This window comes from Euleptes europaea, chromosome 3 (assembly GCF_029931775.1).
Source record: "Euleptes europaea isolate rEulEur1 chromosome 3, rEulEur1.hap1, whole genome shotgun sequence".
Lineage (NCBI taxonomy): Eukaryota > Metazoa > Chordata > Lepidosauria > Squamata > Sphaerodactylidae > Euleptes > Euleptes europaea.
The window spans coordinates 10,663,898-10,685,851 of NC_079314.1; the positions used below are offsets into that span (position 1 = coordinate 10,663,898).

Sequence of the window (21,954 nt, forward strand, 5' to 3'; positions counted from 1 at the left end):
TCCCGTGGGACTTGTTGGAAAGGATTTGTGTGTGGCTCCTGAGCTGTAGGGAAACCCCCTGACACCCCCTGGGCAGGGCAATGGGGCTAGCCCGGCTGCTGCTGGGAAGGGAAGGGGGCCCCCTCTCTCTCCCTGGGGAGGGGAGTGACTTTGGGGATGGGCTGTGGCTCAGTGGTAGAGCACCTGCTTGGCATGCAGAAGGTCCCAGGTTCAAATCCCCGGTGTCTCCAGTTAAAGGGACTAGGCAAGTAAGTGATGTGAAAGACCTCTGCCCGAGACCCTGGAGAGCCACTGCTGGTCTGAGCAGACAATACTGACTTTAATGGACCAAGGGTCCAATTCAGTATAAGGCAGCTTCATGTGGGCATGTCTACAGGCTCTCCCGCTCTCATGCGTTGAAGCAAAGCTGTGGGGAGCAGCATGGGATGCTTCCATCTTTGCTGACTAGGCCACATCTTTCGTAGCCCACCAAAGGTTTTCCTAGCCCAAATGCCAAAGCGTAATACAGCAGTCAGAAAGAAACCAGGGCTTTGTAAAGCTCCCCTCTCTGGCTGCCTGGGGGCTGTTTTTGCCCCCCCCCCCATGGGCAGCCAGAAGAGAAGGCTGGTGACTCCCCCCCCCCACATCTGTGCTGTCCCCTTGGCTAGATGGAATCGAGTGGTCGAGCTGGTGGAGCAGAAGAAAGACCTGCTGAACTCAATCCTGAAGATCCAGAACTACTTGCTGGAGTGCACCGAGATCAAGTCCCAGATCTGCGAGAAGCGCACGGTCGTCGAGTCCGCGCAGTACAACAGCAGCGACCTGGGCAGCGTCCTGTCCCTCCAGCGCCGCCTCTCCACCATGGAGGCCGCTCTGGTGGTCCTGGAGCCCCGGCTGGTGGAACTGCAGCAGGAGGGGGAACTCCTGGCCAACACACACCCGGCACAGGCTGTGGAGATCCTGATGCACTTCGAGGAGATCGGCGAGGAGTGGGAGGCTCTGAAGAGGACCCTGCAGGGCTGGGAGGACTCTCTGACAGTGGCCAGCAGGTCAGCAGGGGGCAAGGGGAGCTGCCTGGGCCGGGAGGTAGGCCTCCAGGTTCGGCGTGGGGGGGGCTTGGAGGGCGGGCGCAGAGCCCCCACCTGCTCTCCCTGACCTCCCTCCTCCCTCCAGGCTGCAGCAGTTCATCCAGGACTTGGACGGCTTCCTGACGTGGCTGGTGAAGACGCAGGCCGCCGTGGCCACGGAGGAGCTGCCCCGGAACCTGGTGGAGGCCGAGCGGCTGCTGAACCGGCACGCCTCCCTCAAGGAGGAGATCAACCGCTACGAGGAGGACTACGCCAAGATCCAGGCGGTCAACGAGGTGCTGGCGCTGGAGGAGGCCGACCTGCCTTACCTCTCCCTCCAGCAGTGGCTACAGAAGCTGGACGTGGGCTGGAATAAGCTGCTGGAGATGTGGGGGAACCGGCGGGAAGTGCTGGTCCAGGCCCACATATTCTTCCTCTTTGTGCGTGACGCCAAGCAGGCAGAGATCTGCTTGTACAACCAGGTAGGGGTTGCCATTTGCAGTTGCTTAAAGAATTCTCCTTCCTTTAGGTTTTTTTTTTTTTTTTTTTTTGGTAAATCCTTACTGCTTTAGATTTTTTTTTAAAAAAAATTATGAGGCCAAGGGCCATTACTATTTTACACACACAGAGGGACATAACTATAGCAAAGGCAAAATCACAATAATGTTAAAGACGCTTAAAAATACAATAAAAAAACACATAAACCCTTTTACAATATACATTTTAAATAGTTCAGCCTTTAAACACAGTTCTGGCCTGCATTTCCTTGACTGCCAAGGGGAATTGTACCACTCTAAGAGACATACTGATCCAAATCAGAAAAAAGGAAAATTAGTTTCTTTTCCACAGGAGAAGAGCTTATACCCTTTAGAAGATCAGCAAGAAATGTATTTCTGGGTTCTGTATACAAAGAGCAAAACAAAATATAATGTGGAAAGTCTTCTGGGACCAAGGCTCCACAAATACACAGATGAGCTGTGGTCAGTGTTTTTGTGTAACAACCTGCTAAAATGGCAGAAGGCATCGTTTGAAATCACACAGATATTAAAGCCATTCTAAGATCGGGGAGAATAATATTGGACCGATGAGAAGCTCTGCCATGGTCCTTTAAATAATTTGAACCAGGGAGAAAATCTAGAGTGAGAGATTGTATTTCTGTCCAGTGTAGCATTAATCTTAAAAATCCAATCTTGTATATTAAAACCAGGCAGGGGGAACACCCAGAAAATCCTCCACTAGGGAATACCAGCAATAATATCGTGGAAGCCAGCTACCCAAGCAGTAACTGAGTGCAGTAGCGTAATGCTTTGCCTTAAAAGCAGTCTGATAAAAACATTCCTGTACTTTCTCCAGTATCTGAAAAGGGTGACGTGACCGTGGGCTCTAACTGAGGGTAATCCAAGTTCAGCCCTTACTATAGCTGCTGGGATACTCTACTTTAACAAAAAAAGAAGGTACACAGTCAAACAAGCTGGATAACATTAAGGGAAGAAACTCCTGTGTAGAATTGCTATGGGGAGGATACCAGGCCCTAACAGTTACTTCTAAGTGGGAGTGTACCATCATCCCCTTGATCAAAACATGGAGGCAGATCTTGAGACGAAGAAAGAACTAAGGAAGGTGACAAAGGTGGAATGTGTCATAAGACTGAATGACTTCAACTACCCTGTCATAGACTTGGAAAATGTTCCTGAGTCATGCTGTAGAAATGAGGGTTCTGCCATAAATGACTGCGCGCTGGAGCAGCTGGTCACAGAGCCGATGACAGGGGTAGCAATTCTGGACTTGGCTCTGGGGGGGCTCAAGACTGCAAGCAACAGGTAGACATCATTGGGAGCAGCAACCACAATGCTATTCAGTTCAGCACTCAAGTCAATGGAAAGATGCCTGAAACAATCACTTTTGACTTAAAAACTTTGCAAAAATGAGGGGACAACTCAGAAGGAAGTTCTGCAGCGTGCCTGGAGACAAATCCACACTAAAACTACAATTATTAAAACTATTTGTTAAAACTACACTAAATTATTAATTATTAAACTATTAATTTAACTATTAATTATTTAAACTATTCATTAAAACTACACTAAAACTACATCAACAGTGCAATCTCAAGGGGTGGGGCTGAATGCTCTCAGGGAGCCAACTGACCTTTATGCTGGTGTCTCTGGGAGACACCAGGGCAGGGCCCCAGAGCCAGTCCACCACTCTTGAGCACTGTCACAGTCCTGCAATGGCCGCCCGTTGGTGCATCAGAGGCGTAGGCACCTGCGACAGCATGGTCGTGGGATGTGGCCTGCATTTTGTTGGCTTCTTTCAGCCCAGGAACACCCCTGTGTCAGAGACACAAATGTACACCTTCAAAAAACACAGCCCATAGGCGCCCAAGGATGTGGAAAATCAAGTGCCCCCCCCCCCAGACACACTCATAAATCTCTGAGCTGTTCAGGATGCTGACTACAGAAGTGACCAATCGCCTCCATCCCCAGCACTCAATCACGGAACACCCAGCCCCACAAAAACCCCAGCTAGGAGGTTACACAATTCATGAGGTAGGGTGTGTGGCATGGGACTCTTGTCTCAGAGCTCCCTGCCATGTGGACTTCGAGCAAGCGGCGAGGCACTTTGGCGGGAAAAGCACAGAAAGGGCACTTGGCACTACCGGGCAAGCACTGTGTGCCAATACCCAAAGGGGGGAGCAAAGCCCACACTCTGTGGCTGACCTCTCCCATTTCAGAACCCTAATAGATACCCCATCTCCAGAGCCAGGACCCAAAGGGGCAGCTGTGAACTGACAGGTAAGCAGGGGTTCTGACAGGTAAAAACAGGTTCCCAAACCTGTTCCCCTTGGGATTGGGCAGCGTAGTGGACAAGTTTTCAGATAACACCAAATTATTCAGGACGGTGAAAACCAAAATGGATTGTGAAGAGCTCCAGGAGGATCTCCGCAAATTAGATGAGTGGTCAGCAACGTGGCAAACGAAGTTCTGTATTGATAAACTTCCCGTGGTGCACACTGGAATAAACAAAAAATCCAAACTTTAAATGTACTCTGATGGAATTTGAACGGCTGAGACCTGTTCTGGTCTGCTTGCAGGAGACCACCCTGGCCCAATGCAAGCTGCCCACCACCGTGGAAGCTGTGGAGACAGCCATCAAGCAGCACAAGGACTTCATGACCACCATGGGCCTTCACCTGCAGAAGACCACCACAGCCCTCAAGGCTGGGGAGAGCCTAATCCGGCAGGGCAACATCTATGCCAACCGCGTGAAGGAGAAAATGGAGTATCTCCAGGCAAAGTAAGGTGGCCAGGGTGGCTGCTGGGAATGGCGGGGATGGGCAGCAGCTTTGAGCCACATGAGACCCGGCCCACCTCCCCAGGCTTTGCTGGTGCTTAACAGATCTCTGCTGGAGCACTGCGACTCAGCGGGGAAGTAGTTGGAGCATGGGGGGGCTGCTTAGTGCTAGTGCCTCAACACCCCCCCCCCCCCCGTGCAATATGGGGAAGGCAACGCAGGATGATATCCTAGCCACTCTCTCTCTGCTGTTGGTCTGAATTCTAGAAGGTCCTACTCAGTGTTTTCCAAGGTTGACTCCTTAGTCCATCTCAGTGCTGAAATATGAGCCATGACGACACAGAGGAGAGTGTCTCAGGGCATGTGCAGAGTGGCTTTCCTACAACTGTTGTTGGGTAGCTGTGACTGGGCTGCCAGCAGAATGGGTGGGTTAGGCTCATGGTGGGCCAGGAGATGTCTGCCTTTGGACTGACTCCAGATTAAATTGCTACAAAACCAGCCACTTAAGTGAATTCTGGTTTCTGCAGCTTTTGCGAGGGCAGTGAGGTGACCAGGAAAGGAGGTTTGAGGCTTCACAATCTGCAGGGGGTTGGAGGTTGGAGGCTTGGAATGAATCCTCCAGCACCCTTCTTAGCGGAGCCCGTTCATGCCCCCTGTCACGCCTGCCGTTGGACCACAGCTCGGGTCCTTCAGAGGTTTTAATTGGTGTCCTGCTCTTCATGTATTTATCTGCTCCAGGCTATGGTTTTGCTATGTTACTTCTTTATCTTAAAATGTGTTGGGGAGGGGGAGCAGAGTATCGAATTTAAAAAAGGAAAACAACGTAATGCCAGAAGCTGCATTATTTGTTTGGCAGTTTTGGGGGGTGGGGGAGAAGGACAGCCCTTCCTTCTGATTAGAGTCAGGCCAGCAGATTGGCTGTGGTCAAAGTCACAACAGCACAAGCAGCTGAGAGGCTCTTTGCACTGCAAGCCCCACGGTGGCATTTGCTAGCCGTGCAGACAGTGAAGGGTGGGCGACCTCTAGGGTGGGCCCCAAAGCGCTGTGCTGTTGCATGCGATCCTGAAGTAGCATATGTGTGTGTGGGGGGGACTAGCCTGAGCCCCAAGCATAGCGCCTGGGGCAGAAATGGGCACCAGCCTGCTCCCCCTTACAGAGTCCAGAACGTTTTCACGGACGGCAGGGTTCCTGAGCGAAACAGACAGTGACTTCAGACCATTTGCAAAAACAGCTCTGCATGCTAAAAAACACAAGCTTTGCAAAATGGATGCCTCTAGATATTTTGTCAGGAAAGCAGAGCTCCTTCAGCAGCTGCCTGGCCTTGTGGCTGAGCCCGTGCCAGCACAACCCTGCGAGGCGAGGCGCCTTGGCCAGCAGGAGGGGTCAGGATTACAACTCCGAGCTCTCTTCTGCATGGAAACAGCTTGGGAAGAGGAGGCTCCTTCATGCGGGAAGAGGGTCTGGATGGGTCCAGAGCCCCCCCCCCCACATCTTTCCCTGGGTGGCCTTGGCTATGGTTTCTTTGGGAGTCTGCTACAAGCCACGAGAAGGGACCCCCCTTATATAGAAGCAGCATACCTTAATACTGGTGCCAGGATGGTGCATTTGAGAGAGAATGAAGGAGAGGTTTTCCCCTCCTCGATTCTGCCTCCTACCCCCTCCCACCTTCTGGCAGCCCCAGCCTGACTCCTGCCCCTTTCTCCACAGGAGCCGGCAGAACCTGCAGATGGCGCAGGAGCGGATGGAGTGGCTGCAGGCCCACCGGGAGCTGCAGCACTTCCTGCAGGAGTGCCGTGAGGTATGCTGCTCTGGGGAGGGGGGGGCACCCTTGGCTGTCTGAACCAGGCTCTCAGCATGCTGGGATCCTCCCAGAGAGAAGTTCAGTTTGTGAAGGGACACCCATGCCTGTGCCCTCCCAACCACAGCCAGCACTGCTTTTTGCTGCTCCAGCAGAGGTCCTCAGAGAAGGAGTGGGGAGAATCAGGAAGACTGGCATGGGGGGGGGGGGAGCATCTGGCACCTCTCCCCTTGGATGGGGCAGCTGAGCTGGATAATTTTTGGCTTTGCCCTGGATGGTCTTATCCCCTCCCCTGATTTAGTTGGAAATGTATACTTTAAAGGCAAGGCCTCTGCCCTTGACCCCCAAATTCAGCCTTGCTGGCATCCCTGGATGGAGTGAAGCCCACCCCAGAGGCAAGCAGGCAGGCTGGCTGGATAGTGGCCTTGGAAGGAGGTTTCTGGGGTCTGCCCACCTTCTGGGCTCTAACTTTGCAGCTGTACTGTTTTCCCTCAGAGGGGGCTAACTCAGCATGGAGGAGGGGCCTCCTGTGCTGCCTTTGGGGTGGGGGGTAGGGGGAGAAGGAGGCCAATCTGGAAGTGATCTTCTTTCTCGTTTTGTGTGGGAAGTGTCTGTTGCATATGGGGAGGGCAGAAACGGGGCCTTGTAGCATGCAGGGGAAAGAGAAAGGGGCTAGCCAAGCCTCCCCCCCATCCCCAGAAGACCCCGGGCTATCCAGCCGGTCAGTGGAGGAGGTGAATTCTGGGCGAAGCTTAAACCAGCCCAAGATCGGTGGGGCATCTGCGGGGCAGGGGAGGCTCCAGAGGCCGGCCTGAGCAGGCGCTTCAGCGTGGGAAGGTCTGGGGAGGGGGGTACCCGGGGGTCCAGGCCCGCCCCGGCTGCCCCGGGGCAAGGCACCCTGGAGATTGCTGGGGAGTGGGTAAGGGGAGCATCGAGCCCAGCCCCCTCCCGCCCGGACAGGACCCCCGGCGTCCGGCTCTCCCGTCCCCCGCCGGCTGCCGGGAGGCGAAACGAGGCGAAGCCCCGCCGAGACGCGCGCTGCGCACGGGAGCCAGCTCCGGCCCTCCCCCGCGCGCCGGGCAGGCGGCCGGGGGTGGGCCCCAGGGGTCCCGCCTCCCCCTCCCGGCGGGCTCCGTGCGTCGGGGCCGCGCTCCCTCCCCCGCGCCCCCTCCCCGCCGTCCGGGGACGCGCTCGGAGAGGAGCGGAGCGCTCGGCCGCTGCAGCATCCCGGGCAGGTCCGGCGCGCACCGGGTGGGGGGGGGTGGTGGTGGAGCGGCGGGAGCGCGCCGTGCAGCTGCGGCGGAGGGCCGGGGGCGCGCTCCGGTGCGGGGGCGCCGGGCTGGTGAAGGGGGGGGGGGCTCCGGCTGACGCGCTCCTCGCCCCTGCAGCTCGATGGCTGGGCGGCCGAGAAGAAGGTGCTGATGGCCGGCGAGGCGTCCCTGCAGCAGCGGGCGCCCAAGCGCTGGCTCCGCCACCGGGCCTTCATGGCCGAGCTGGCCCGCAACAAGGAGTGGCTGCGCAGGATCGAGAAGGTACGACCCCGCGCCGGCTGTCCGGCCGCCGGCCGTCGGGATTCAGCACCGCGGACAGCGCCGCGCGCCCCGCCGCCTCCGGGGGCCACCCCTGGCTCCCGGCCAGCGTCTCTGCCCCTGCCCGGCCTCCCCGCTGCCCCGAAGCGGCGGCGGCCGGGCAGGGAGGGGGGGGGCCCTCCGGCCAGCCCAGCAACGCCCCCCCTCCCTGGGCACTCCAGGCCTGGAGCCCCTTCCCGGGCTTTGTGTGGGCAGCCCCCCACCCCACCCCACCCCGTGGAGATTTGCTGCTGTGTGTGTCTGTGTGCGTGTGAGTGAGTCAAGCCCCCCCCCCAGCAGCAGTTCCTCTGTGCCAGACCCCCGGCCCCAGGGGGGAGGCAGGGCCGCTCTGGGGTTGTGGGGCTGGCGCCCAGTGCCTTGCTGGTTGGTCCACAAACTTCCTCCTGCTGGAGCGGCTCAGGGACTCCTGGGGGGGCTGGTGCCCAGCGCCTGCCCGGGTACTCTTGTGCAGCTTGAGAATTGGGGCTGGGGCCTGGGATTCCTTTCCTTTGACTGCCTTCTCCTGTGGTGTCACTGCCTGGCTTGGACGCTATCCAAAAGTTCTTGTCTGATTCCTGGTTTGTAGCAAACTGTGATCTGGGTTGCTCTGGTGGGGGGCAAGGCCGGTGGATCCTGCTTTGGGGCTGAAGCCTGCTGGGGACATTCTTTGCAGTCCTACATGTTTGGGGTCTGGTTGTGGAAGTGAGTGGCGAGGGAGCAGCACTCTGTGGGGGTGCAGGTTTTCATTCTTCGTCCTTGGGGGCTGTAAAACTGTGCCTGGGCTGTACCAGACTGCTGGTGGGGGCTCACAAAACAGAACAAAAGAGGTCCCTGTTTGTTGCCAACTAGTTCATCAGAATACCTGAAGAAGGCCCACCTCCTCCCGTTACTATCCAGCCCACCAGTTCAGGTCTGCCTCACTAGCTCTACTCTCCGTGTGCCCACCTTCAGAGGTGAGATTGGTGGCAACCAGACATGGGGCTTTTTCAGTGTTGGCACCTCACTTGTGGAATGCCCTCCTCCTAGAGACTTGCCTGGCGCCCTGGCTGCTCTCTTGTAGGCCCCAGGCCAAAAGGTTTCATCCAGGCTTTTAATTAAAGGGCTGATCTTTTAACACATTTTGGTAGTGTGCTTTTAGTCTGAATGCTGTTATTTTAAGCTGTTCAATTATCTCTGCTTTTATGCTGTAGCTGTTTTTTTAATTCTGTTTTAGCGGTGGATTTTAATTAATAACTTCTAATGTTTTATGTTTTTATTGTGTTTTTGTTTTTGTTTTTTAAGCTCAGGCAGATCCCCTGGAGAGGGGGCATAAATATGTTCTGAATAAACACATTTCTAAGAATAGAATATTGTGGGGGAAAACTAGACAACCCTTTTTTTCTCCTTGGCACATTAGTTTTCTGTGTGCAAGGACCTTTTGATGGAGGAGTGGTCAGTCAGGTCAGCCTCTGAAGCGGTACAGACCAAACACCAGCCAACCCCTTTGGTCACAGTCTCTTCTGTTTCCATCCTGGGTCCTGCCTCCACAGCTCTCAGCCTAGCATGTCTGGTTCTTCCCAGCTCCATGTTTCCCTCACAACAATCCTGCAAGCATCACGACTAAGAGTTTGAACCTTGGGTCTCCTCGTTGGTGGTCCAACACTGACTCTTGCCAAACTTTTGCTAGGCCTCAGTCCTGTCCTGGCAGCCCAAATTGGTTCTGGGCTGAAGCCTGGATCACAGGAAGCCCTCCACAGGGCACTGAATAATCTCTTCCATTGAGATGAAGGTCAGACCAGGGCAGGGCTTTCTTGGTGGTGGCATCTGTGCTGCTAGCTACCTCCTGTTTGGTTTCAAAAGGTCATCCTTTGTTTCTGGTTTCTGCTTTTTTTTAAAAATAAGTTGTACTGTTGCTTTGCTGTGGTGGCAGGCCGGATCTAGGGGGAGCTGGGGAGAGCAGCTGCCCTGGGCAGCAGGCAGAGGGGGGCGCTGCTTTGGCAGCCAGGTCAGAGCCTGCAGGCACAGTTGCCTGCCTTGCTGCTGTCAGCCTCTGGCCAGTGGAGCGGCTAGGGAACCAGGAGTGCTCTGCACATGCTCAGAGACCTCCATGTCAGGCTAGCCTGGCTTTGGGTGCCCCAGCAGCTCTGAGCTCGAGGGCGCTTTGTGGCCTTCCCCAGGCCATGCGCTCCCACCCCCAAGAGCACTCCATTCATTGGCTCCTTCTGGCCTGGTGCCTCCAATTGGCACCGGAGGAGGAGGAGAAAGGGCAGCGGCCATTGGTTCCTGGGTGCCACTATCACTGTGCTCTCTGCTGCAAGCCACGTCCTCAGCAAGACGCAAGACAGGCAGGTTTTAAAGCATCTGTTCGTGATATTTTCAAGAGAAGGGGTGGGAATCAAGCAGCTATGGGCTTGGCTTGTCTGTCTTATCCATGGTAGTGACATTACCAAGCGGCTGCGTTTTAAATCCCCCCCCCCCCGTTCCACCCTGTGAGGCGCCCCTTCCGGTATTCAATCGTATGTTTATTCAAAAAGATCCTTTCCTCCAAACAGTTATTCCCCAGCATTTTTAAAGTTAGAAAATTTTCAAAACACTTTGCAGTTAAATTGTATATATGATTTTAAAAGGCAATGGTAAACTGGTCACCCGTTTTTTTGTCCTGTTCCCCCCCCTCCACACACACACGGTTATCGTTATACATGCCAGAGAATAATTACAACCAGCTCCTTTAAAAATATTAGATCTCTCTTTTTGTGTAAATCTCGAGTGCTAGAGTTTGAAGAGGAGAGTTTGTTTTCAGCAGGGCAAATCAGAAGGGGGCCACGTGCCTTGCCCCATCCGCGTTTAGAGTGTTAACTTTTGAGGGCTTCCCTGTTGTGCCAGTTCAGGTCAGTGAGTGATGGGGGGGCGACGACACTCTGGTCTTTTTCCCTTCCAAAGCCATTTTGAACGAATTCCAGAAGGGAGCTGGGGCCGTCTCGCAAACCCCACAGCTGTTGAACTGGGCTGGAGCGGATGGTCCAGAGTGCCAAACAACTGCCTTGCTGTGTCAGAGTTGGAGCCATCCCTGCAGTCTATAGCACCTACCGAAATACACCCAAATATCTCTTCACCCACCCACTTACCCCTTATATTTCATGTGATTTTGTCTGGCAGGCAGACAGGTAGGGCCTAGACACTTCCATGAACATATGAAGCTGCCTTATACTGAATCAGACCCTCGGTCCATCAAAGTCAGTCTTGTCTACTCAGACCGGCAGCGGCTCTCTGGGGTCTCAGTCTTTCACATCACCTACTTATCTGGAGATGCCGAGGATTGAACCTGGGACCTTCTGCATGCCAAGCAGACTCTCTACCACTGAGCTATGGCCCTTGCATGAAACTGACATCATGTTTAGGCTTGTTGGGTCCACCATCGCTAGAATCAGATCTGGTTCTGAGCTTGGTAGAAAAGGGAGAGGCTGTTGTAGCTCTGCAGTAGTAGGGAAGGGACTCCTTGATGGGGAGGGCTAAGGTTGTTTTGCACTGGTAGAATTGATCAAGTGTACAAATGTTTTTCCATGTCAGAGACTGATAAAGGGCACAGTCTTGACTGTTCTAATCAGCAGTTCTCAAGCTAAGATGTAACTAATTCCACATTCTAGCTCTCTGGTTTAGATGGCTGGTGGATCACAACCTCCTAGCTTCTAGAATGAGGAGAGCTTAACTCTCCCCAAGTACCATCAATGTGACCATAAAGTGCCTAACTTTGACTGGGTCATGCCCTAGATTTTCACAGCAGCCTATCATTTTACAAATAGCTGAACTATATTTAATTGTCAAGGTGTTCGGCTAATGCATTTTTATCTGTCCAAACCTCAGACCATCCACATTATTGGAGTACCGTCTCCAAAATACAAGATACAAATGAGACTGCTGGTAAATGGAAATGTAATGTGTGTGTGTGTTGAGTGCCGTCAAATCGCTTCCTACTCATGGCAACCCTATGAATCAATGTCCTCTAAAACGTCCTATCTTTAACAGCCTTGCTCAGGTCTCACAAATGGAGGGCCGTGGCTTCCTTTATAGAGTCAATCCATCTCTTGTCCGGTTTTCCTCTTTTCCTGTTGCCCTCAACTTTTCCTAGCATGACTCTTGTCTTTTCTAGGGTCAGTTCGGCCTTGATTTGGTTTTTTTGGCAGTCCATGGTATCTGTAAAACACTCCTCCAACACCATGTTTCAAAGGAATCTACTTTCTTCCTATCAGCTTTCTTCATTGTCCAGCTTTCACACCCATACAAAGTAATAGGGAATACGATGGTATGAATTAACTTGATCTTGGTTGCCAGTGAGACATCCTGACTCTTCAGAATCTTTTCTAGCTCCTTCATGGCTTCCCTTCCCAGTCTCAACCTCCTTCTGTTTTCTTGGCTGCAGTCTCCCTTTTGGTTGATGATGGAGCCAAGGAATAGAAAATCTTGAACAATTTCAATTTCCTCATTGTCAACGTTAAAGTTGAGTAATTCGCCTGTAGTCTGAGAATACAGAACCTTTATTGGCATTTACAATTCACCTGTAGTCATTACTTTTGCCTTCTTGATGTAATAGTAAACACATTCCTGCCTTTTGATTTTATGAATTCAGGGAAGAGAGCTAAAATTATGGCTTTGTCACCCAATTTTTTATTTTGTCGTCAAGTCACAGCTTACATGGCAACCTGGCAGGGTTTCCAAGGCAAGAGACCTTTGGAGGTGGTTTGCCATTGCCTCCCTGTGCATCATGACCCCGGTATTCCTTGGAGGACTCCCTTCCAAATACCAACCAAGGTCTGGGCTAAGACCTATATTATATTTTAATTATTAATTCATTTTAATTCTGTTTTTCACATGAGATTCCAGGTGTCCATAAATCACTGCATAACTAAATTTGCAGTAAATTACTTGTGTAAATCCAATATTTTAGAGGACTTTAAATAATACAATAATTCAGTACAATACAATACAATAATTCCATAGGGCTGCTGGTGTAGTGACAGATGAACAATAGTGCAATCCTAAACAGAGATACACTCTTAAAAACCCATTGGCATAGTTGGCTTGAATTCTGCCATCTGTCCTGAACTCTTTTGATAGCCTTATACAACTTGCTTATACAGCTTCATCTTCTGACTTGCAGTTTGGGAGGAATACTACTCAGCTACCCTTACAGTAATATTGTAGGATTACAATAGGAGAATGTAAATGAAGTGCTGTGAGTACTTGAGTGCCATACAAATGCTATGTGTTAATATTATCATTAATAGTTTATCCTAAAAAGCACAATAATGGCTTTGAGTTTACTTCTTGGTTGGGGGGGGAATCTTTTTTTGAACAGAGCTTGGATATTTAACAAAGCAAATAAAATAAGACTTTAAAAGAGAAATACACAATTTTATTCATGAGCAGGATAAACCATTGCATTCAAAGTAAATTGAATTATTTCCTTTGAAGAAGGAGAAGCTAGATGCATGCATGTCCGGTTAAAGGGAAAGTTACTCAGATTTTGAATTTATTGTTTCTGAGCAAGTCAGAAATCCCACAACACAGTTTGAGATCTTAAGTACCCAAGTCTTAGTGATTGGATTGATTCTGTCACATAATCTTGTTTCCATAAGGCACTCCAAATTTCAAGCTTTTGAACAGCTCTTATGCTTAGTTCTACAGGAAGACTGAGTTATTTGAACATTTCAGGGGGTATTGTGAACAGCAAAACAATTACATGTTAAGGTATATCAAAATGCTTAGTTCTACAGGAAGACTGAGTTATTTGAACATTTCAGAGGGTATTGTGAACAGCAAAACAATTACATGTTAAGGTATATCAAAATGCATTTCACGGTTTTGTTTAAGAAGATGTGGTAGAAAAGTACACACCAAATCTAAGAATTTTGCCTGCTTACTAAATGTTCTAATTCTTTCAAAATTAGATTCAAAACTGGCAACTGTTTATAATTTGTGTTCATTTAAAAAATGTTTGAAGGAGAGGTAGATAATTCCTTTCAATGAGACATATATACAGCCCAGTCCTAAGAGAGGGGGGGGGGGAGTCGTGTGGCTGCTGGGGGCAGCACAGCAACGGCATAGCTGAGCTGCCTCCTAAGCAGTTTGCTGCGTCGCAGCCAGCCCCAGAAAGGCAGTATTAAAAATAAAAATATCGGGAGCTGGATCCTGGTGTGCCAATGCCTTTTTCCTTTGTTGGTCTCTGTGTGTAAATAACAGGAAGGCACTTCTAACTGTGCATGCAGCAGACTTATGATGCGTGAAAAACAGAAAGGCAATTTGAGATGTGCAGGTGAGGGTTTCTGAACTAGATGAAGGAAGGTTTATATTCTTCCTGTGCTTTTGGTATATGGATTCTGGAACCAAGACATTGCATACATTGTTTATCATAAAGCTTCACAATTAACTGTATTGTTTCATGTTCTCAGAGGAAAAAATCAATTTTTCCCTAAGAACACCCATGCTTTAGCAGTTGCCTTCAAGCGAAGGATATTCACGCAGTTATGACCAAGAGCATTTATCAAGCCTGGCTATACTGTATGTATATAATAGATGGGTGTGTCGTTTTGTACTTTTGCCCCCCCCCCTTCAAAATAATGTAGATCTGGCCCTGTGTGGTGGAAATATTAATATTTAGGATTTTTCATGCTTTCTAATGTGGGAATCGCCCTGACCTGGATGGCTAGCCTGATCTCGTCAGATCTCAGAAGCTAAGCTGGGTCAGCCCTGGTTAGTATTTGGATGGGAGACTACCAAGGAATACCAGGGTTGCTGTGCAGAGGAAGGCACTGGCAAACCACCTCTGTTAGTCTCCTGCCATGAAAACCCCAAAAGGGGTCGCCACAAGTCGGCTGTAACTTGATGGCATTTTACACACACACGATGTGGGAATCGCGTTGTGTATCTTGTTTGTAGGCAAGCAATGCATAAATCCCCACACGCGTAAACATTGCAATTTAATTAGCACGTTGGATGGATGTTGGGGCTCATCCTACAACAGTTGGGGCCTGCTGCGTGGCTGTCTAGGGCTGCCTAGTACCTCCAGGTACTAGCTGGAGATCTCCTGCTATTACAACTGATCTCCAGCCGATATAGATCAGTTCACCTGGAGAAAATGCCCACTTTGGCAATTGGGCTCTATGGCATTGGGCTCTATGGCATCCCCTCCCCAAACCCCGCCCTCCTCAGGATCTGCTCCCAAAACGTCCTTCAGGTGGCGAAGAGGGACCTGTCAACCCTAATAGACTGAAATCAATAATAGAAGTTTAAGGCACGGCTGAAAGTAAAATTATCCCTGATTTTAGGAAATAATTAAAAACCTTTACACTGCAAATGGATTCATGAAACAAATGTAAATAGAGCTGTTCTACACAGGACCTTTTTTCCCCCTCCTGAGGAAAGGAAGACATCTGAAGAATAAAAAATAAAAGGTGCTTTGGGCTGGCTGCAGACGGTTGCCCAGTGAGAAGCACAGCGAAAAATCTGTTGTGTTTCTTGTGCTGTTCTGGAGTCTTGGAGGATGAGGCAAGGAAAGGGAAGGAATACCTCCATTAGGGAATGGATCGAAGTTGTCCTTTGGGGTCTCTTTAGAATGCACCTTCAAAGGCCGTATCCTAAACTGGGGCTTAGGGTTGTGCAGACCGATAAACCTGAACCAAAAATAAACCCGAAATTAGTTGTTTCGGTAATTTTCAGGCTTCGGGCTTAGCGAACACCAAAGCCTGGGGGTTCTGCCCGAAGCCGAATAGGCAATTCCCAAAAAAGCTGAATAATGGGGCCCAATAAACTCAAACCCAAAATTTACCAATTTTTTTTTTTTTTTTTGCACAACCCTACTGGGGGCTTCTAGGGAAAAGATAACCACGACCCAGGCCTTTCTTGGTATATTCAAATTCCAGCCTGGCCTGGGAAGCACGAGGGGTGGCCAGAAGGCAAAGCCCACCTTTTGCGTCCAGCAGTGATATTTCTGGGGGGGAAAAGGGGGAGAGACAGAACCGCAGCCCTCTTGGCAGCCTCTGGGCCACTCCCCTCTTCCCCCTTCTTTGCAGCAGAGGGGGCTCAGCCATGTGGCCCAGGACTGGGGGGGGGGGGTCCCACATAGAGATGTTATTCCCCTTTTTCCCCAAGTGCTTTTCCCCAATTTTTCCAACAGAAAAATTGGAAATTTGGGGGGAGTAGCGAAAGGTGCAGTCTATGAAATACTTTCTCTTTGAGAATGAGTGCTTTATAAAGACAAGCTGGGCATGGGGTAGACCAGGGCTTCTTAACCTTTTTCCACTCGCAACTCCTTTTCGCCCGAGAAATTTTTACGTGACCCTGGGTATAGAGGTATATAAAATAGGTGTACAAATCAAACATTTACTGATAATAAACCACAAAGAAATTCATTAAAAAATTATTATTTGGTATACATATAATTTTACTGTTGCCAAATTTTTTGCGACCCCCACATTGAGTTACGCGACCCCACAGTTTAAGAAGCTTTGGTGTAGACACACACAGCTCTTAAATCCAACATGCGTTTCTGCACCTGACCTTCCTGAGGGGAGCATGCAGGGCTTTCATTGCTTCTGAACTATTTTCATATCGTCTGTTGTCCTTTTGACATGATTTGTGGTTAGGGTTACCAGTTCTGGATTGGGAAATACCTGGAGATTTTGGAGGTCTTTTTGCCCTGCCTCCATCTTCCTTTCCAGCCAGGCAGCCTCCCTGTCCCTTTGCTTAACTGCCAGGGTCTTCTTCCTTTTACCCCACCCCCCAGCAGTGAGTAATGAGCCCATAAGACAGGATACTGAAGGGACCATCCTGCAGCTGTGGGTCAACAGAGGGGCCTTGGGTGAGTGGCACAGAGGAGCTGAGGGATGAATGCCTCCGGCCATCTCCTCCCTTGACCGCTAAGACAGTGCTCTTCCCCCACTGCCAGGGGTTTGTCTGCTGTTCTCCATGTGGCTGCATCACGGTGTGTGTGTGTTTGTGTGTGTGTGTACCACAAAGCCCATGAAAGTGCAGAAAGAAGGCAGCACGAGGACAAAATACAAGTGCCCGAGAGCCTCACGTTTTGAAAGTTAAGTTTCTAGCCATCACGGTTGTCAAAGTGAATGTCTAGGCGATGAATGGTAAAAACGTAGAAGCAGAGCAGTTGTGGAGTGAAGTTCACAGTGGCCGTGAGGCAGACCTTCTGGGACAAAAATCGATGGCCCCAAACACTTGCAGAATAGGTTGGCCAACAGGAAAGAAATCGCAGCCACAGCAGTGCATGGGGAAGGACGCTTATTTTTCCCGGAGGGCATAAACAAAGTTCTGATTTTCCGCTCTGCCTGCCCAGGAGGGACAGCAGCTCATGGAAGAAAAGCCGGAGCTGGCCGAAACCGTGAAGCAGCAGCTGGGGGAGATCCGGCAGTGCTGGGCCGAGCTGGAGTCAGCCACTCAGGCCAAAGCCCAGCAGCTCCTGGAGGCCACGAAGGCCGACCGCTTGGTGCAGAACTACGTGGACCTCGACAAGCAGCTTCTGCGCATGGAGAGCCAGCTGCAGGCGGTAGGGCCGGGGCCGGACCTGGCCAGCATCAACAGCAACCTGAAGAAGCTCCAGGTGAGTCCTGAGCTGGGGGGGAGGAGGGTGGTGGGATGGTGCAGGGAGGAGGGTCTGGGCCTGAACGGTGCCCGGGCTCCACGTCCAGCTCTGGGAAGGAAAGGGGCCTCCTGGGGCTTCCTCCCCAGCGACGCAGCTTCCCATGTGGGGCCAAGGAGTCTGTGAGCTCTGCCACCGCCTTGGGGAGGGCCAGCAATTCCCCTTGTCCTCTGGGCAGAATGGATCACAGTCACAAGAGAGGCAAGCAGCTTCCTTTGATGCTCGTTTTTGGCACTGGAGGAGGAAGAGGGGGGTAAAACGAGGGCAAAGCAATCAAGGGGACTGCCCACAGAGCAGCCCCCCTCTCCTGCTCATCATGTGGGTCCCGTGCCTGGCATTGCAACAACCAGGGCACCACCCCTGCCTTCCTGCCTGCCTGTCACCATGATGGCTGTGGAAAGTAAGGTGTGTGTGCATGTGTGTGTATTGTGGGGAGGGGTCTGTCTATACCCATTGTGTAATACACCTTGTTGTCACTGGGGAGGTCTGGGCTGTACCTCTTCCGAGAGCAGGTGGGGGCTCGTGTGACTCCATAAAATGTTTTTAAAAGGAAAAGCCTCCTGAGGAAAAGCCAAGCTGGGGCCCTTCCGGGAGCATTCAGTCCTGTGACCCTTCCCTCCCCGACCTGCTCCTAGGCTTTTGGGAGCGCCACACCAGACGGTCACTTGGAAAACCAGAGGGGAGAGTGTCCGGTGTCTTTGTGCTCACTGGCAAGGCTCAATCCATCCCCAGACCAGCAGCTGCAGCTGTGGGATGGAAGAGCAACTGAGCTCTTATGAAGTAGTGGGGGGAGATCTCACTGGGGTACTGAGGCACACACAACTCAGTCACCTTGTGATCTCTAAGCACCCTCCTCCCCTTGAGGAACGGGGCACATTTTCTAGGAAACTTGGTGGAGAGTACCAAAGAAACCATGAAAGCGTGGCAAGAGGAGACATACCGCAAAGTCAGCAAACACCATTTATTTCATCAGCTCAGGCTGCAGGATGCTTGAGGAGGCACAGAGCAATGGAGCATTGGCTTCATGTGCTTGCCCCAGCTGATGGTTGGTCACAGAAATGTTACCCTTGGCAGTCTCCACTTAAAGGTGGGAGAATTAGCTGGAGACAGGCCAGCTAATTCTGTGACCTTAGGCAGATGATGAGAGGGAGGGCATCTTGGCCATCTTCTGGTCACTAGGTGTGGGGGGGAGGTAGTTGTGAATTTCCTGCATTGTGCAGGGGGTTGGACTTGATGACCCTGGTGGTCCCTTCCATGATTCTAGGCTGAGAGGGGTAACTAGGATTGATATCCTGGTATCTAATAGAAGATCCAGAGCAAAAGTATTGCAGACAGGAGATGCCGTGCGGGATCCAGGGAGGGAAGCCTGTGAGTCCTGAAGCCTGTGTCTTTGCAGGAAGCTGGGCTGGGAAATTCCCTGGAGGGCATCGCCTGCTTGAAGAAGGGCCCCCTAGCACAGGATATGGGGAAGGCTGAGTGTGGGATGGTCTGGGTGGGGTTGCCCCTCCCTGGGGCCAAAGGTGATTGCTCGGTGCAAAGCGGGGCAGAGTGTCCCATTCAGAGACAGGCTCGATGCTGGATGACCTTTAATTCACGTATTCTCTTGTGGAGCTCGAGGCTGCCACCGTGGGAGTCATGTCTGGTCCCAGGGGAGGGGCTGGGCTGGCTGGCTGAGTGGGTATCCCTGGAGCTTAGAGAGAGAGGGCCTCATTGAGGAGAAGCAGAAACATCGGGATGGGAGGGCCTAGCAGGTGCCCCGGTGTGGCGAGAGGCATCGTGTTTCTGGGTGGGACACACTGAACGTTTGTCCCAAGGTGAGGTTCTTGGGCCACCCCTCCCCCATCAGTGACCCCCCCCTGGGGGGTCAGCGTTAGCAGCATTCCCTGTGTCTGGAGCCTGAGCTTGGCTGTCCCACACTTCTGGGGAGGGGGAGAATCTGCCACCAGGTGCTGCTAGCAAATTCCACGAAGACGAAGCTGACTGGGCCTCCCCTCCCCAAGGCTGTCCTTGGCTCCCTAAGGACGTGGGGCAGGAATACTGCCCCCTCCCTCTGGGCCTGGCCTTTCCCCGTTCTGGGGCCACGTGCCATGGTGGCGCCAGTGCCGGATCGGGGCTCCTGAGGGAGGAAGAGTCGTCCACCTGGCCGCCCGGCCTCTCACACCGACTTCTCCATTTTCCGTCCTCAGCAGCCCGCGGCAGTTCAGAGTCGGCCATGCTCATCCCATCCTAGTCCGGTTTGTCTCATCACGCTGCATGGCGGTACAGTAGCCCTTTTCTTTGAATCCATCCATCCGTCTTTCTTTCTTTCCTCCTCTCCTCCTCCACCTCCTCCCTCCAACCCTGTCCCTCGTTTTTTGCCATTTTCTGTTTCTGTTAATGGAGACTTTGCGCTTCCCTCTCGACAGCTGCCCAGCAACCTCTGCTGCCCCCTCTTTTCCTGCCTGGCGTGGAGTCCTCTTCCATGCCCGCTACATGCTGCCCTCTGGCTTGGGAGGGCTGTGGAACTGCTGGAAGTGGGAAGAGCCAGCAGTGCCCACGAAGCGCTTAGAGCAGGTGGAGGCAAATGGCACCCATGCTTGTGCACAGCCTGCCCTCCTGCAACAGCAACCTCCCGCCGCTTCTCCTCCCCTTCCCCCCCATTTGGATGGCATTTAGCCAAAGGCCACAGGCAGAGCCGTTCCTCTTGGACCTAGGGTTCCCAACCTCCAGGTACTATCAGAAGATCTCCCGCTATTACAACTGATCTCCAGCCGATAGAGATCAGTTAACCTGGAGAAAATGGCCGCTTTGGCAATTGGACTATGGCATTGAAGTCCCTCCCCTCTCCAAACCCTGCCCTTTTCAGGCTCCTCCCCAAAAACCTCCCGCCAGTGGTGGAGAGGGACCTGGCAGCCCTACTGGGACCTGCAGCTGTGCCAATGGCTGGTCTGGAGGCAGGCCAGGATGACTATACCGCAGAGCTAGAGGAGGAAGGTGCCCATCTCGCAGAATACCCCCCTCACCATCCCTACTGCCGCAGGGTGGCATCAGCGGCAGGCCTGTTGGGCCAGAACGGAGCAGTTGGCAAGCCCCACTGGGCCCTCCACCTCCCATGGCAGCAGGGCTTCACAGGGCACTGTGTGGGGCTGGTGAAGAAGCAAATCTTTTCCTTTTCATTGACGTGCTTATCTTTCTTTGCAGGAAGCAACACTTAAGGCCAAACATCAAACCCCTCAACTAGTTAAAGGGGAATGACCAAAACGTAGCAAAGAGGAAGTGGGCCGGCCCTGCCGTTGCCTTCTAGAGACAAAATGGGGGAGCCCCACGGTGGGGGGGTAGATTGACTGTGGGGCTAAAGCTAGGAGGGGCGTTGCCTGTACTTCTGGGGGGTGAGGGGGGGCGTGCAGTCAGTGGCGCTGAGCAAGAACGGGCTTCTGGCTCGGCTGGGCCTTCCCTCCCGGACGACGGCAGCCCTCATCCCTCTTTCTTGCAGAGCATGGAGACGCAGGTGGAGGAGTGGTGCCAGGAAGTGGGGGAGCTGCAGGCCCAGGTGGCCGCTTTGCCCCTGGAGGCGGTCAGCAGAGAGGTGGTGGACGAGAGACAGAACACCGTGGGCACGCGCATCGTGCGCCTCATCGAGCCCCTCAAGGAGCGCCGGAGGATCCTGCTGGCCTCTAAAGAGGTGCACCAAGTCAGCCATGACTTGGAGGATGAGATTGTAAGTTCTGCTGGGCAGGGGGCATGGGTGGGTGGGGGGAGAAGGAAGGCCTCTGAGCCTTAGTCCACTTGGCCCTGGGAAAGGGGTTTATGGTGGCACTCTGTGGAGTCACACCGGACAATTAGCACCAAGGGTGGACCGGGACAGTGAAGCCGGCTGTCGAGCAGCACAAGGCTCCGAGGCCCGAGGCGCAAGAGGGCTCTCGAAGGGGCCAGCTTACACACACACACCCAGACCCTGGCAGCAAATGGGAGCTGCCTGGGATGAGGCACGCCTGGTGCTCTCTCCCATGGGATGCAGCGGTGCAGGGAAGTCAGGGCACCCACCCCAGATCTCCCACGGCTCCTCTCCCACCCCAAGGTCTCGTATCCCTGCCTTTCAGATCTGGGTGCAAGACCGCCTCCCTCTAGCCCTGCTGAAAGATCACGGCAGCAACCTGCAAACTGTCCAGCAGTTCATCAAGAAGAACCAGGTGAGGAGCAGAGTCAGGGCCCTCAGAACCTCCAAATCAAGGGGCGGCCGATGGAGGGCACCCTGGCAGTGCCACAGAAGTGCCACTCCTGCAAAGATCAGCCTGAAGGTGTCTTGGGCAGGCAAAAGACTTCAGAAACATCTGGCTTTCACTTGGGCTTGCCTGAATACCTGCTTGTCTTGACCCCAGCTGCACTGAGAGCCAGTGTGTTGTTGTGGCTAGAGTGTCAGACTAGGATTTGGGAGACCCAGGTTCGAATCCTCACTCTGCCATGGAAGCTTGCTGAGTATTCTTCGGCCCGTCACACATTCTCTCAGCCTAACCTACCTCACAGGGCTGTTGTGAGGATAAAATGAAGGATAGGAAAACAGTGCAAACCGCTTTGGGTACCCATTGGTGTTAACAGGGTGAGAACCATGCAGCTGAATTAGCACAATCTGATTAAGGGCGAGAT

The 21,954-nt window shown here is 52.5% G+C and overlaps 1 protein-coding gene across 1 annotated transcript in view; it reads left to right on the top strand.

Moving 5' to 3' along the window:
* The window catches only part of SPTBN4 (spectrin beta, non-erythrocytic 4), a 56,875-nt gene that overhangs the window by 14,035 nt on the left and 20,886 nt on the right, over positions 1-21,954 (top strand). The window contains exons 15-22 of the mRNA XM_056845949.1: positions 648-1,028; positions 1,153-1,528; positions 4,141-4,343; positions 6,048-6,138; positions 7,527-7,670; positions 17,029-17,292; positions 20,804-21,028; positions 21,411-21,500. Coding sequence (XP_056701927.1) covers positions 648-1,028; positions 1,153-1,528; positions 4,141-4,343; positions 6,048-6,138; positions 7,527-7,670; positions 17,029-17,292; positions 20,804-21,028; positions 21,411-21,500 — 1,774 coding nt within the window. The remainder of the gene's footprint in view (positions 1-647; positions 1,029-1,152; positions 1,529-4,140; positions 4,344-6,047; positions 6,139-7,526; positions 7,671-17,028; positions 17,293-20,803; positions 21,029-21,410; positions 21,501-21,954) is intronic.